Source organism: Bombina bombina, chromosome 5 (genome assembly GCF_027579735.1).
Source record: "Bombina bombina isolate aBomBom1 chromosome 5, aBomBom1.pri, whole genome shotgun sequence".
Classification (NCBI taxonomy): domain Eukaryota; kingdom Metazoa; phylum Chordata; class Amphibia; order Anura; family Bombinatoridae; genus Bombina; species Bombina bombina.
The window spans coordinates 589,233,216-589,251,009 of NC_069503.1; the positions used below are offsets into that span (position 1 = coordinate 589,233,216).

At 37.6% G+C, this 17,794-nt stretch overlaps 1 protein-coding gene across 1 annotated transcript in view; it reads right to left on the reverse strand.

Moving 5' to 3' along the window:
* LANCL2 (LanC like glutathione S-transferase 2) overlaps positions 1-17,794 on the reverse strand; it is a 182,102-nt gene that overhangs the window by 154,258 nt on the left and 10,050 nt on the right. Inside the window, exons 3-4 of the mRNA XM_053714551.1 lie at positions 16,806-17,013; positions 4,572-4,719 (exon numbers count right to left, since the gene is read on the reverse strand). Of these exons, the coding sequence (XP_053570526.1) occupies positions 4,572-4,719; positions 16,806-17,013 (356 nt within the window). The remainder of the gene's footprint in view (positions 1-4,571; positions 4,720-16,805; positions 17,014-17,794) is intronic.

A 17,794-nucleotide genomic window follows, 5' to 3' on the forward strand; every position in this document is an offset into this window, starting at 1 on the left:
TAGGGTGTTAGGTGTAAACATACATTTTCTTTCCCCATAGACATCAATGGGGCTGCGTTACGGAGCTTTACGCTCCGCGATTGCAGGTGTTAGGCTTTTTTTTTAGCCGGCTCTCCCCATTGATGTCTATGGGGAAATCGTGCACGAGCACGTCAAAGCAGCGCTGGTATTTGTGTGCGGTATGGAGCTCAACGCAGTCATATCGCCCGCAAACGCCGGGTTTTTGCAAACCTGTAATAGCAGCGCTATTAAAGGTGAGCGGTGGAAATAACTTGCAAGTTAGTAGCGAGCCAATCATAATGCAAAACTCGTAATCTGGCTGTTTGTAAGTAACGTTGCTGACATTCAGATCTTCCCTTTTTTCTTTTTTCTTCTTCCCCACTTTTCTACCCTCTTTAACCAAATTCCTAATCTCAATGAGCCTTTGCTATGTAAAAATTCAAGGTATCGAGTATTTTTATATTTAAAACAGACATTTAAACCTTAGTTCACTCTTTCTCTTTATGGTGTATTTTAAGAAAGACACGTTATAATGGTTCACTTGTTTATATACTGATATGTCAGAAATAATTCATTTTGTAAACGAATAGTCACATATCCTGAGGTTATGGACTTGAATGTTGCATATGACGATATATTGCTGAGTCAAAATAGATCAATCACTTCCTGATATACTTATATTAATGAGTCAGCATTCTTGCTAGCAAATATAGTATCTCTCAAAGTGTGATTCTGTGACTTGATATCACGTGATATTAGTAACTGTAAACTCTTATGTTTATGTATGTGATACCATTTTATTTCTTACTCTGAGCCTAATATACTGTATTGATAACATGTAACATCGTTGATTGTTAATTATATTTATGTTCTATTATTTGAAAAACTTAATAAAAATTATATATTCATTTTTTTTAAAATATTTTTAATTAACTGTCGATATTGACATTTTCAGTTTTATTTTTTATGTCCTTCAGCCCTTAGGGGCGCAGTGGTTTTTTGTATATTTTCATTTTTTTTAATTATACTTTCTTTTCTTATTTAAATTTCAGAAAGAGTTATTTTTACACACAATTAATTTACATATAATTAAACATTTTATATTACAATCACAAACACCTAGATTACGAGTTTTACGTTAGAGGCTATGCGGTGCTAACGAGCAGTTTATGCTAACCGCTCACTTACAGACAGCGCTGGTATTACAGGTTTTTACAACCCAGACAAGAAGTGAGCGTTGAGCAAAATTTTGCTCATTACCGCACTCCAATACCAGCGCTGCTTACGTTAGCGGTGAGCTGGTGTAACGTGCTCGTGCACGATTTCCCCATAGGAATCAACGGGGAGAGACGGCTGAAAAAAGGTCTAACACCTGCCAAAAAGCAGCGTAAAGCTCCTTAACGCAGCCCCATTGATTCCTATGGGGAAATAAAAGTTATGTCTACACCTAACACCCTAACATGAACCCCAAGTCTAAACACCCCTAATCTTACACTTATTAACCCCTAATCTGCCGCCCCCGACATCGCCGCCACCTAAATTATATTATTAACCCCTAATCTGCCGCTCCGGACACCGCCGCCACCTACATTATACTTATGAACTCCTAGTCTGCTGCCCCCAACATCGCCGATACCTACATTATATTTATTAACCCCTAATCTGCCGCCCCCACCTACCTACATTTATTAACCCCTAATCTGCTTCCCCCAACGTCGCCGCCACTATAATAAACATATTAACCCCTAAACCGCCGCACTCCCGCCTCGCAAACATTAGTTAAATATTATTAACCCCTAATCTGCCGGCCCTAACATCGACGCCACCTACCTACATTTATTAACCCCTAATCTGTGCCCCCAACGTTACCGCCACTATATTAAAGTTATTAACCCTTAAACCTAAGTCTAACCCTAAACCTAACACCCCCTAACTTAAATATAATTAAAAGAAATCTAATATTACTATAATTAACTATGATTAACTAAATTATTCCTATTTAAAACTAAAAACTTACCTGTTTTATTTTACAGGTCAATTTGTATTTATTTTAGCTAGGTAGTTATTAAATAGTTAATAACTATTTAGTAACTATTCTACCCAGTTAAAATAAATACAAACTTACCTGTAAAATAAACCCTAAGCTAGCTACAATATAACTAATAGTTACATTGTAGCTATCTTAGGGTTTATTTTTATTTTACAGGCAAGTTTGTATTTATTTTAACTGGGTAGAATAGTTACTAAATAGTTATTAACTATTTAATAACTACCTAGCTAAAATAAATACAAATTGACCTGTAAAATAAAACCTAACCTAAGTTACAATTACACTACACTATAATTAAATAAATTAACTAAATTAAATACAATTAAATAAAATTATCTAAAGTACAAAAAAAAAAAAAAAAATACATTACAGAAAATAATAAACAAATTACAAGATTTTTAACCTAATTACACCTAATCTAATCCCCCTAACAAAATAAAAAAGCCCCCCAAAATAAAAAAGCCCTACCCTACACTAAATTACGAATAGCCCTTAAAAGGGCCTTTTGCGGGCCATTGCCCTAAAGTAATCAGCTCTCTTACCTGTAAAAAAAATTACAAATTCCCCCCCAACATTAAAACCCACACAACCAACCCTACTCTAAAACCCACCCAATACCCCCTTAAAAAACCTAACACTAACCGCTTGAAGATCACCTTACCGGGAGAAGTCGTCACCCAACCGGGCCGAAGTCCTCAACGAAGTCGGGAGAAGTCTTCATCCAAGCCGGGCGAAGTGGTCCTCCAGACGGGCAGAAGTCTTCATCCAGACGGCATCTTCTATCTTCATCCATCCGGCGCGGACCGGGTCCATCTTCAAGACATCCGACACGGAGCATCCTCTTCAATCGACGGCTAACACAGAATGAAGGTACCTTATCAGCCAATCGGAATTAAGGTAGAAAAAATCCTATTGGCTGATGCAATCCAATCAGCCAATAGGATTGAGCTTGACGTCACTTAAAAGGTACCTTCATTCTGTGTTAGTCGATTGAAGAGGATGCTCCGCGTCGGATGTCTTGAAGATGGACCCGCTCCGCGCCAGATGGATGAAGATAGAAGATGCCATCTGGATGAAGACTTCTGCTCGTCTGGAGGACCACTTCGCCCGGCTTGGATGAAGACTTCTCCCGGCTTCGTTGAGGACTTCGGCCCGGTTGGGTGAAGACTTCTCCCAGTAAGGTGATCTTCAAGGGGTTAGTGTTAGTTTTTTTTAGGGGGTATTGGGTGGGTTTTAGAGTAGGGTTGGTTGTGTGGGTGGTGGGTTTTAATGTTGGGGGGGGGGGGGATTTGTATTTTTATTTTGGGGCAATGCCCCGCAAAAGGCCCTTTTAAGGGCTATTTGTAATTTAGTGTAGGGTAGGGCTTTTTTTATTTTGGGGGGGGGGGTTATTTTGTTAGGGAGATTAGATTAGGTGTAATTAGTTTAAAAATATTGTAATTTGTTTATTATTTTCTGTAATTTAGTGGGGGGGTTTTTGTACTTTAGATAATTTTATTTAATTGTATTTAATTGTATTTAATTTAGGGAATTAATTTAATTATAGTGTAGTGTTAGGTGTAATTGTAACTTAGGTTAGGTTTTATTTTACAGGTAACTTTGTATTAATTTTAGCTAGGTAGTTATTAAATAGTTAATAACTATTTAGTAACTATTCTACCAAGTTAAAATAAATACAAACTTGCCTGTAAAATAAAAATAAACCCTAAGCTAGCTACAATGTAACTATTAGTTATAAATAATAAATGTAGGTAGGTGTCGGCGATGTTAAAGACGGCAGATTAGGGGTTAATAATATTTAACTAATGTTTGCGAGGCGGGAGTGCGGCGGTTTAGGGATTAATATATTTATTATAGTGGTGGCGATGTCCGGTTCTGCAGATTAGGGGTTAAAAATTTAATTTTAGTGTTTGCGATGTGGGGGGGGGGGGGGCTTGGTTTAGGGGTTTATAGGTAGTTTATGGGTGTTAGTGTACTTTTTAGCACTTTAGTTAAGAGTTTTATGCTACGGCGTTGTAGTGTAAAACTCTTAACTACTGACTTTAAAATGTGGTACCAATCTTGACAGGAGAGGGTCTACCGCTCACTTTTTGTCAGACTCGTAATACCGGCGCTATGCAAGTCCCATTGAAAAAAGAGGATACGCAATTTACGTAAGTGGATTTGCGGTATTTCCAAGTCTGGCCAAAAAAGTGAGCGGTACACCTGTACCTTCAAGACTCGTAATACCAGCGGCGTTAAAAAGCAGCGTTGGGACCGGCCAACGCTGCTTTTTAAGCCTAACGCAAGACTCGTAATCTAGCCGAAAGTGTTTGATGTCCTTTTAAGCAATAAAAAAATCAAGACAGAGAGCACCAAGAGAAAGGATTATTAAAAAAAAGCCTAGAGGCTGCCTTGGTGATACAACAGCATCATTTAAAAAACATCTCGTCCTTTCTAGAATTATGGAAATATCTGCATATTAGAAGTGTTTATGACAACAAAAAGTGCTGTGACACAGGTTACATAGCAAGTCACTCACCTCTTTGATAGCTTCCTGGGGTACAGTGTCTGGGCCAATCTCTGTGTTGAGATATAAAAGGGCGTAGAGGTACCCAGCTCTACCATACAGCAACTCATCTGGGAGCTCTGTATCTGCACTAGCCACTCCCTTCTGCAGCTGCAACAGCCTAAGAGGGTTAAAAACAAAAGAAAACAATCAATAGAAACAACACATGATAATATTGTATGACTGTTATAATTTTATGATGAAGAAATTAATAGTATGCCATAGTAATCTATTGTACATGTTCTAAACCTCACAAAACATAACCAGGTTAGATACCGAAACACACTGGGTACCCTATGTGTTAAACAGGTTCTCAGTTTAAATACACTTACCAAATGTATAATTAGCATATATAAGTAAAACAGACACTGCATGCAAGGACAACTCAAACAGACTACACTTCCTTACCAAGAATCTCTTAATTTAACTTACAGTGGATTCAAAAGGTTATATAGTCACATTGTTTAAAGTGATGGTAAACTTTAGCTAATCAAATGCAATATATGTGTATTTTTTTTTTTTAAATCTATCAGTGAAAAGAGTTAAATCTGTGCCTATAGTAAAGTTTCTATTACAATGTTATGCTGGACCACTGGGATGAACTCTTTTTTTTATGACAGTTAAAATGAACATCCAATCAGAGTGTGTGCCATATGGCACTCTGGAAGTCCAGCCCTTTGAAAGCCCTCAGGAAGCCTATGTAGAGAGTGGGTGGGACTGCTCACAATATCACAGCCCAGCCAAAAGAGGTAATGAAAGGGGGGCGGAGGTACAGAAGATACCCAGTATGGTTATAAATCTTGAATTATAAAATACATATAAGTTTTGATTTTACAATAATATATTTTTTATTGCAACAATTTTAAAGTCTGAAATTTACCATCACTTTAAATTTGAAAATGAAATCCAGCAATTTTCCAGAATTTGTGCTTCTGTGTTAGACTAAACACTACTTTTTTTTTTTTTTTTATTTAATTTTTTTATTTGAGGTTCAAATTAAGGCATACAAATATCAAAAGGTACAACAATAGTACAATACATGCATCACATAACACTGAGCCAAATTCAAAGGAATATTGTACAGCCAGTATGCCCAATAATGCACAAACCCCCTAAATGACACAAGAGGAGACTTTTGGTCCTCGTAACCATAGAGCAAACTTACAGGGGGATATCCTGAACAAGGGAGACCCCTCTTGGATCTCGTATATGTCTAACCTCATTTTCTATTTTAGAGAAGAAAAACACAGAACCTTTTTTAATTTTTTTTAAAGGGAACACGGACATGCGCACTTTATTCCTTGAAAAAGCTGATCCAGCGAAACGTACATCGGAACTGTAACAATAGACTCTCCAGTGCGTCTCTACATTTGCTTGAACACCTGGGGGAGGAGTGGTCCTTACTGGTATTGCAAGGTGGAGGTTTTAGCGGTTAAGTTTCTGCTTTTCCATCCATCACCATCCAGGACTTGGAACTGCTCTTTTGAGTAATATTATACATATTATTGCTCATTTACCCTATGTCTAAGGTGTCGTTGGGGCATTTGTGACGCTTTTTATATATTTTATATATTTTAATAAATATTTGATGTTATTGTATCAGCGTGAGAGTAACTGTTTTCCCACCAGTATAAAGTGGGAGTGCGCATTTCCCTGAGCTTGGTTGTAAGCTCCAACAAATGTGAGTAATCACTCGTTAACAAGTGTATCAATTCTCCTTCAAGTGGTTACAGAGTTACACTATGTTGCATATTTTGTTTCCTTTTCTTTGAGAGCATATGGAGGAACACAGAGGTCTGAAAAACCAAGAGAGAACGAATTTATCCTTACATATGAACTTTTACTTTTTGGTTTATTCCTGTTCTACATATGGATTAGTTACAATATATATTATAATATGTCCAGAGCACAACAACGCTTGGTGTATGGTATAATTAATAAAGCCATGTATAAATCCGGACAATGTATTGCCTAAGGCGGAAGAAACAGTTGCAATCCAGTGTCAACTTCATCTACTACACACAATATATATTATCAGTCGTTATATGAGATTTACAGCTAGTCTACTCTTGTTTGTTATCTGTTTACTGCATTATATGACCAGACAAACCTCTAATTTAAAGAAGCAATAATAAAATGTTCTAAGGTGCTAGTGTTTTATTATTGCACTATTGCATGAACAGAACTGTGAGTTTAACTACTTTTGTGTGGGTAGAAAACACAGCGGTCAATAAAAATCCTTTAAAAACCTTAGCAATTTATTTATCTACAAAAATTCCCATATAGTTATATATTATATGAATTTTGTAAAAAGAATAATAATGCATTAATACTTTTCTAAAGGCGCGTGATCAACCCCATAGTTCTTTTCAAGAAATAGCGCAATAATAAAACCTGCAATGGGGTTAAACACATAGTTAAAGCAAGGTCAAATTTGACAATGCATTAGTGATCCTGAGAAATAAGGCAATATAGCCAGTGATTGGTGGCTATGCATATATGCTGCCCTGATTATCACAGCAGCTGCAATTAGCTCCAATCCAGCAGTGCGCTGCAGGTCTGGAGCGTGTTTAACCCCTCTGTCGTAGTTAAACACAATTGTCTTTTCAAGCAATATTGCAATAATGAAGTGCTATAGCACATTTTAGTTTTGCAAGATAGGTAGGAAAAAGCAGTTAAAGAAGGTAGGCAACTTCACTGCTGCTTTTTACTTTCTATGTGTGCTTCACTAAAATGTGCTGTTCAATGTATATATCCAACTAATAAAGTAACCAAAAAAAAAAACCATAACAAGCTTGGTCACCTAATACTTTTGCTAACTGAGCTGTCAAGCTGCATTGCTAGACAAATTATTTTAACCTAGGCCAGAAATAAGCTGCATGTAAGACTTAGAAATCTCAGGTCCCAATGGGACGCAGTCAGCTTTTTTAAGTAATGCGTATCTTCTACCGTACGTTTTCATTAGACTGAGCAGAATTAGCCAGATTTAATGTGATATATACATATACTTTCTACCCTGTTACTGAAAGCAAATGCTTTGTTAGAACAAAGACTCTACAAGACTACAAATGGAATCTCCACCAAATTAACCACATTTTCATTAAGCAGCAGCAGTAAAGAAAATGATTGCATTTGAAAGCATAATTAGCACAAATGGAAAAGAGCAAACTAAATCATACCCAATTAGGTGATAAAATCACTAGAATTTAATATTGTACACAACTCTTATTTGAAATAGGGCTGTCATATTGAAAACGCCACAAAGGGACCCATGCACAATGAAAACATGTATTTATATACAGGCTTCCTTGGAATGGTAATGACATAATATGTTTTGTACTTAATTATAAGCAGCTAGGGTCCATTAATCTGTTGTGCTTAGTATGTTGTTCCTTTACTTGTAATTTGCACTGTGTACTTTATCACTGTGTGACAGATGCAGAATTATAAACAAGATACACTAGAGTCATGTATAGAAATCAATTCACAATTTTCCATAGGGAACTCTTAACTTTATTTATACGGCACTATTATTAACTTTATATATACGGCACTATTATTAACCCAGAGGCAGAAGTTTTTTTCACTTTCTGCGATGACATTTTTTAGTCAAAAATTTTCTGCAGGTTATTTGAAATTTAGTACAATTTTAAATTAGGCAGTTATACTAAAGTACCAGTTCAATTGCAATATACTGATTAACTGGAGAATAAAAGCAAGTTATATATATTATATTGCAGCAGTTAAAAAAAGAGGCAGTCTTCAATCAATGCACTGCTGCTTTGCAGTGCTACCCTGTATTTTACTGTTCTCTTTAAACTGTGCTTCACTATGGCTGCACTGTGCTAAGGAAATTGTACACAATGCAACCAGAGCAAAGTGCTGTTTAAATAGAACAGCCTGTTTTGGAGCAGTGCTGCAAAGCAAAAGTGCTAACTGTTCCCTCATGTGTCTCATTCTTTCTGCAGACATGCTGCATTTTCCGTGATGACATCTCAGATCACAGCATGTTCTGCCTTGGGGATTATTAACTTTATTTATACGGCACTATTACTACACACTGTAAACTGGTAAAAAGCTAAGATAAAAATAATGAGAGCATAACTAGTAACTTTTTAAATTAGCAAATTAATTAGGAGGAAACATTTATAGCAAGGGTATAATAAATGGAAGCAATTTAAAACCCACATATTACTAGCCACATTTGTGTACAGTAAACAATAATATAATTCCATAATACACACAAATACACACACACTACCATACAGAGCAGATAGATAGTTCCACTGCTGTGCAGTGATTCAGATAGAACATACAATTTTAAACAACTTTCTAATTTACTTCTATTATAAAATTTGCTTAATTCTCCTGGTATCTTTTTTTAAGCAGCAGCAATGCACTAATGGGAGGTAGCTGAATACATCAAATGAGCCAAGGTAGAAATTGTCCAGATCAAGGGCCTCAAAGAAGCCAGATTTTCAGTAAATCAGGGGTGTAACTACAGAGGTCTCAGGGTCTCCACTGCTACCGGGCCCGTTCTTTTAGAAGACCCCCTGCTGCTTAAAGGGACACTGAACCCAATTTTTTTCTTTTGTGATTCAGATAGAGCATGAAATTTTAAGCAACTTTCTAATTTACTCCTATTATCAAATTTTCTTCATTCTCTTGCTATCTTTATTTGAAACAGTGGCGGCTGGTGAATTTTTAGGATGGGGGTGCACAAGACCCTGCCCCTATATACACACACACACACAGTATATATATATATATATATATATAGTAACTATAAATATATTATATATATATATTATATTAAATATAATATATTAAGTATAATATATATATATATATATATATATATATATATATATATATATATATATATATATAAAATAAATAATCATAAACTTGGGGACAGATAGGAGACATAATACTGCAATGTTCTGAATCATGAAAGTAAACAGGTTTGAGGTCCAGCTCTTGCAATATTGACAGTGCAAATAGTTTTATTGAACCTAAGGCAATCTCACCATTGTCCCACATTTAAACTTGCAGAGTGTATTTGATTTGAATCACCTCAAACCATTACTTTCCATAACTGCACAATAGTTTTGTGTGACCTGCAGGGCTTCATGTATAGTGTAGCTTTCTGATGACTGGTTATAACCAGAATATACAGCAGCTGCATAACACAATAATCTCACACACACATTGGTTTTGTAAGGCTGTGCTTTCACTCTCTTACCTTCTGCCTTCCCTGTCACAGGCACGTTATTCTCCCCTAACACTCCCATGCTTAGCTTCTCAGCACTTCCTGTTAGCATCATGATGATGTCACCACAGCTCAGTGAGAGGGCTGATGAGGAGGCGGGGCAGTGCAAGTCCTGCTCTGTTAACTCTTACAGTACTGGCTGCTAATTCCTGCTGCATGATTATACCCATAGCAGCAGGGATTTGCAGTTCTTGTTAGGATAATTTAGTTCAGGAGTTAATGCATATGAGCAGCTAACAGTGAAAGTAGTCAGAACTTCTGACTGCTTTCACTGTTAGCTGCTCAAGCAAAGGATTCACGGATGGTTCATAATAGTCTGGAAACAATTCCAGCTTCAGCTCTGCCTGACTCTCACCTCCAGGAGAAGAGGCATCCATGCTGTCAAGTCTGCAATCAGCCTCCTGCTTTATTTTGCTAACAAAATCTGGCTGTGAAAAAAGGAGAAGGAGAGATAAAATCGGTATTTTGCTTGCAAAGTCTCTGATGCCTGACTGAGAATTACGATAAACAAAAAGGGAGAACTGCTCTCCTTTGCTTATTGATATCCTCAGTCAGGCATCAGAGACTTTGCAAGCAAAATACCGATTTTATCTCTCCTTCTCCTTTTTTCACAGCCATACAATATGATGCTGCTGCCTTCCTTGTGTTTCCCCCACAGCTGCAGATTTGACTAATGTCTGGAAGCTGCTCTCTCTCCCCTGTGTGTGCCGTTTGCAAACTGCCTGCTCTCTCCAGCAAGAGGGAGCAGGAGGGGCTTTAAATTACATACTGACAGGCAATAAAGACACTCACATTATTAAATTAAAATATAAGCTCCTACTCACTCAGCCCTCCCTGGAAGCGTGAAAGTCAACCTCAGAGCGTCGCAGCTAACACAGGCAGCTAAAAAAAAGGAAGCATTAAAAAAAGTGCTCCCCCTGCTGCCCGCCCATAGCAATGAGCCAAATCGCACACTGAAGATTGTGCGATAATGAAAGGTATAGGCTCAGTTATGGGCGGAGCAGCAGCCACATAGAAAAAATCTGCTAAGGGCTAAGGCAGGCTATACCTCTCTTACCGCACGTGCGGTAGAGAGGTATAGAGATATAAAAAAGGGATTTTTTTATTTTTTATTTAAACTGTGCAGTAAACAGGAACATTTTTTGGCTAAATAAATATAATTTTTTCCAATAGGGGGGCTATTGGAAAAATTATATTTATTCAGCAAAAAAATTAATTTTCTTTCTTTTTTCTCCGGGGGGGCACTTGCGATTGTGCACATATGGAGGAGCCTCCACTGATTTGAAATGCAAGAATGTAAGTTTAGATGCCGGCCCATTTTTGGTGAACAATCTGGGTTGTTCTTGCTGATTGGTGGATAAATTCATCCACCAATAAAAAAGTGCTGTCCAGAGAACTAAACCAAAAAAAAAAAAGCTTAGATGCTTTCTTTTTCAAATAAAGATAGCAAGAGAACGAAGAAAAATTGATAATAGGAGTAAATTTGAAAGTTGCTTAAAATTGCATGCTCTATATGAATCACAAAAGAAAACATTTGGGTTCAGTGTCCCTTTAAGCAGAATAAGATTTCAGAGCAGCTTGTTTACAGGGCTTCAGTTTTTCTAACCACCACTAGAGGTCGCTACACTTGTGGTGACTGAAAAACAACTGTGAAAAAGAAAGCTCTGCACAGAAAGCAAGCAGTTTGCTGTGTTGTTTTTCTTAGTGCTGTATTGATTGTTTGCTGTGTTTTCTAGGCTGTACATCAACTACCTCTAGTGCATGTGTGCGCATGTGTTTGTGTATGAGTATATTTGTGTATGAGTGTTTGTGCATGTGTCTGGCGTTAGCTATGCTTTGGAAGGGGCATTTTTCAAATGAGGGGGCCCTGCAACAGACTTTGCCCTGGGGCCCAGTGAGTTCTAGTTATGCTTCTGTACTAAATAAATAATGTACGTTACTTAGCATTTTGCCTGCTGGAGTGTATTTAAAGGTTTGCCAATAGCTCCCTTTACCTTTATATTGTTATTTGAAAAAGCTGCTGTAGAAACCACCACCTACCCTGAACTTATGAATAAAAATTTTTTTTTTCTTTAAAAAAACTATGTAAACATGAGACAATAGCACTTATTAATGTCCCAGAAGAGGGTAGGGAAGACACCATTTTTTTGTATCTGAAATAGCTGGTTGTGCCAAGCCATAATAAGCACTTCAATGCCAATGTTTAGACATAAATAACATTAGCAGGTATGCTTTACCTGCAAGCTCAGCTCATTTTATGGGTATGTCCTTGAGAACAGCAGCTGATGGTTTTATTGAACAAAAAAACAGTTAATTCAAATATAAAAATAAACATCAAGGAATATTTTAAAATACATTTAATATTCTGCAGTGGGAATAAGAAGTTAAATGGAGCACATTAAAGGGAAACACATTTTATAGTACATTGTCCCTTTAAAGAGACAGAAAACTTATCATATTTGTATACTTATTATTACTTTTGTATATCCACTGGGGAAAAAAATATTCTAATAAAAAACATATAAACATAAAGAGACAGAAAACATCTAACTTTTTTGTCTTTTATAAGTAGTCTTTGCCTTATAGATTGTTCTTTATTGATATAGCCTTTCATAGCTGTTATTTATAATAAAAAAATATATATAAATCATACCTTTTAAATCCCCTCCTGTAAGGTTATCTGCATTCTCACATAAGCCTGCACCTTCTTTTCTTTTATTGATCAGCAAGCAGTACAGCCAATGAAAATGCTGCCTTCTTCCCCATTCCCTTCCTACAATGTACACTCCTGATTATGCCTGTCTGCCCTTCTTCCTAACAGAGGCAGGCTGTGCACGCACCTGAGCATCCCTTCTGCTTAGTCTGTCTGGATCAAGAAGGGTGTGCACAGAGTCAGAGAGAAATGTACACACTTTAGAAATCTAATGTAGTTGGTCATCACCTTCTAATTGGCTGTACTGCTAGAAGCGGAACAAAAGAAAATATATGACAGCTTGGGGGTCATTCTATAAAGCCTTACCAAATGGGATCTAAAAGGTGTGATACTTTTTTAAATATAGCGGCTATGAATGACCTTTAGATATAGCTTTTCAGTAAGGCTACAACTACTTCTAAAACAAAAAAATAAACATTTACTGTCCGGTTAAAAGGGACATTTAACATGTTTTTTTCTTTTTATTATTCAGATAGAGCATGATATTTTGAAAATGTTTCCAGTTTACTTCTATTATCTAAAGTGCTTTGTACTCTTTGTTGAAAAGGAATGCACTGCTGGGAGCTAGCTCCTGATTGGTGGCAGCACATATATGCCTTTTGTCATTGGTTCACCTGATATGTTCAGTTACCTCCCAGTAGTGCATTGCTGCTCTTTCAACAAAGAATATCAACAGAATGAAGCAAATTTGATAATAGAAGTCAATTAGAAAGTTGTGAAAGAACATTCTGGGTTCCATGACCCTTTAAGTTTCCAGTGCAGTCAATATGAGAGAGATATATTATATTATATTATGAGAGAGAGAGAGAGAGAGAGAGAGAGAGAGAGAGAGAGAGAGAGAGAGAGAGAGAGAGAGAGAGAGAGAGAGAGAGAGAAAAAAAAAAAGAGAGAAAAAAAAAAGAGAAAAAAAAGAGAGAAAAAGAGAGAGAGAAAAAGAGAGGAGAGAAAAAGAGAGAGAAAAAGAGAGAGAAAAGAGAGAAAAAGAGAGAGAAAAAGAAAGAGAGAGAGAGAAAAAGAGAGAGAGAGAGAGAGAGAGAGAGAGAGAGAGAGAGAGAGAGAGAGAAAGAAAGAAAGAAAGAAAGAAAGAGACACAGAGAGAAAGAGAGACACATTTACAAATATATATAGAAATATCTATTTAAAAATACAAAGAACATATTCTGCTATGTACAGAACATTGGAATGTGAAATATTTACAGTAAATAGTTAAAAACTGTATTAAAATAAATATTGCATAAATATGTTTTTACATGTTTTCATCTACTTAACGGCAAAAGGCTCTAATGCACACACACATATATACATATATATATATATATATGTATACATATACACACACACATATGTATTTATGTGTAGATATCTCTGTAAATACATTTATACACATATAAATACATATGTACACATATAGACATACTGTATATATAGGGGCTAGGCGATTTTCACGTCAGCACCCCCTGTAACCCCCATAAGCCCCCTCTGTAGCTTAAATAAGCCCCATCAGCTCCCACTGTAACCCTGCACCCCCTGTAACCCCCATAAGCCCCCCTCTGTAATCTACATACCACATAAATCTCAGCACACCCCCCTCCCTGTAACCCGCATCAGCCACAGCATGCGCACCCCACTCCCTGTAACCCGCATCAGCCACAGCGCCATCAGCTCAAACTGTAACCCCCAATAGCACCCCCTGTGTAACCTACATAAGTCCTATCAGCTCCCATTGTAAGCCCCCAATAAGCACCCCCTGTAACATTATAAGCACCGCACCGCCTGTAACCACCATCAGCCCCGAACCCACATAAGTCCCAGCGCACCCCCCTCCCTGTAACCTGCATCAGCCACAGCGTGTGCACCCCCTCCCTGTAACCCGCATCAGCCACAGCGTTCCCCGGTAAGTCGTCTCAATGTCGCAAGGAAGGCACGACAAGTCAGCGGCCCTCCTGTACGTCATAGGCGACGTCAAAGAGGGCAGGGCTAAAAATGGTACACTCTTGTGGTTTTAAAACTGCGGCGATTAATCGCGGTTTAAAACTGCATCCGTGATTAATCGTGCAGCCCTAATATATATATATATATATACACACACACACATATACACACACACACACACACACACACACATACTGTATCTCACAAAAGTGAGTACACCCCTCACATTTTTTGTAAATATTTTATTATATCTTTTCATGTGACAACACTGAAGAAATAACACTTTGCTACAATGTAAAGTAGTGAGTGTGCAGCCTGTATAACAGTGTAAATTTGCTGCCCCCTCAAAATAACTCAACACACAGCCATTAATGTCTAAACCGTTGGCAACAAAAGTGAGTACACCCCTAAGTGGAAATGTCCAAATTGGGCCCAATTAGCCATTTTCCCTCCCCGGTGTCATGTGATTTGTTAGTGTTACAAGGTCTCAGGTGTGAATAGGGAGCAGGTGTGTTAAATTTGGTGTTATCACTCTCACACTCTCTCATACTGGTCACTGGAAGTTAAACATGGCACCTCATGGCAAAGAATTCTCTAAAGATCTAAAAAAATTTTTTTTGCTCTACATAAATATGGTCTAGGCTATAAGATTGCCAAGACCCTGAAACTGAGCTGCAGCACGGTGGGCAAGACCATACAGCGGTTTCACAGGACAGATTCCACTCAGAACAGGCCTCGCCATGGTCGACCAAAGAAGTTGAATGCATGTGCTCAGCGTCATATCCAGAGGTTGTATTTGGGAAATAGATGTATGAGTTCTGCCAGCATTGCTGCAGAAGTTGAAGGGGTGGGGGGTCAGCCTGTCAGTGCTCAGACCATACGCCGCACACTGCATCAAAATGGTCTGCATGGCTGTCATCCCAGAAGAAAGCCTCTTCTGGAACCATGTCCTGTGGTCTGATGAGACCAAGATAAACTTATTTGGTTCAGATGGTGTCAAGCATGAGTGGCGGTAACCAGGAGAGGAATAGAAAGACAAATGTGCCTTGCCTACAGTCAAGCATGGTGCTGGGATTGTCATTGTCTGGGCCTGCATGAGTGCTGTCGGCACTGGGGAGCTACAGTTCATTGAGGGAACCATGAATGTCAACATATACTGTGACATACTGAAGCAGAGCATGATTCCCTCTCTTCGGAGACTGGGCCGCAGGGTAGTATTCCAACATGATAACGACCCCAAACACACCTCCAAGACGACCACTGCCTTTCTAAAGAAGCTGAGGCTAAAGGTGATGAACTGGCCAAGCATGTCTCCAGACCTAAACCCTATTGAGCATCTGTGGGGCATCCTCAAACGGAAGGTTGGGGAGCGCAAGGTCTCTAACATCCGGCAGCTCTGTAATGTTGTCATGGAGGAGTGGAAGAGGACTCTAGTGGAAACCTTTGAAGCTCTGGTGAACTCCATGCCCAAGAGGGTTAAGGCAGTGCTGGAAAATAATGGGGGCCACACACAATATTGACACTTTGGGCCCAATTTGGACATTTCCACTTAGGGGTGTACTCATTTTTGTTGCCAACGGTTTAGACATTAATGGCTGTGTGTTGAGTTATTTTGAGGGGACAGCAAACTTACACTGTTATACAGGCTGTACACTCACTACTTTACATTGTAGCAAAGTGTTATTTCTTCAGTGTTGTCACATGAAAAGATATAATAAAATATTTACAAAAATGTGAGGGGTGTACTCACTTTTGTGAGATACTGTGTGTATATATATATATATATATATATATATATATATATATATATATATATATATATATATATACACACACACATACATATATATATATACTGTATATACACACACACACATACATATTTAGACATGTATATGTATGTATATCTATGATAAAGCCCTTTGGCTGCTTTTCTTTTTTTTCTAACACCTGAGATCTCCTGTCTTTCCCTTATAACTTTTTTGTGCAATATTTTTTTAAAATAATTTTTATTAGACAGTGTTATTATAAGTGTAACTGTACTTTGTAATGTATTTTTGAAGTGTTTTGTGAAACTTTTTATTTTTTAACAGTTAACCACAGCTCTGAAATCGCAAATTCAACTTGTAATACAAGCGGTAAGCCTGATGAACGCAAACCCTCACGATAAACCCCTTATCGCTATGGCGCAAGCGATTGCGCTCCACTTGTAATCTAGCCCTAAATGATTTACATGGCTTATAGAGAACTACAAAACATTGCAGTTTGACTGCCTTCAATGTGTTCTTACTTTGTGACACAATCCTTTGATTCTGCCTCGTTTTGCAGTTTGTGATGCACCACAGCACTTACAGCCAGGGGCCCAGCGTCACCACAAAGAAAGCTAACTCTCCTTCCATTCAGGTTCCGAAGAATTCTCTTAACATAGTCAAGGGATCGCTGCAGGTGAGCTTGCTCCTTAGTGACACGATACATCTGCAGGTACAGCAAGGCAATGCCTAAAAAGAAAGGTAAAATACTGAGCTGTTGATTTTATTACTAATGTACAACTAGTTACTTAAAGGGATGTTAAACAGCCTGTTTCATTGTTGTAATAAAAAAAGCATTAAAGGCGCATGAAACCGACATTTTTTCTTTCATGATTTAAATAGAGAATCACATTTTGAACAACATTCCAATTTACTTCTGTTATCTTATTTGCTCCATTCGTTAGATATCCTTTGTTGTAAAATAAGCAATGCACATGAGTGAGCCAATCACACGAGGCATCTATGTACAGCCACCAATCAGCGGTGACTGTGCCTATTTATATATGATTTTCAACAAAAGATATCAAGAGAATGAAGCAAATTATATAATAGAAGTAAACTGGAAAGTTGCATGCTCTATTATTATTATTATTATTATACTTTATTTATGAAGCGCATCAATTTCGCAGCACTGTCCATGGATACAGTTAATTTAAATAAAACAATAATATAAAACTTGTAAGAGACAGGACAAAATTTACAAACACATACAGGAGGAATTGAGGGCCCTATTACCGTGGGAACTTACAATCTAGAAAGAAAAAACAAATTAGTTAAATTCAAGTTAAAATAAAAAAAGGAACAAATTGTGTAAAAAAAACAGCAAAAAACTTACTTGGTTTCTTGCAAAATGAGCACTTAGAAATGCTCAGTGTAACCTCTGCCCCCAGTGTGATAAGCGCAGGGGATTTTCAAAACCTGAGTTTTTATTCTGTCAGTTCTGGGTATGAGCAGATCTGACTCCCTGTTA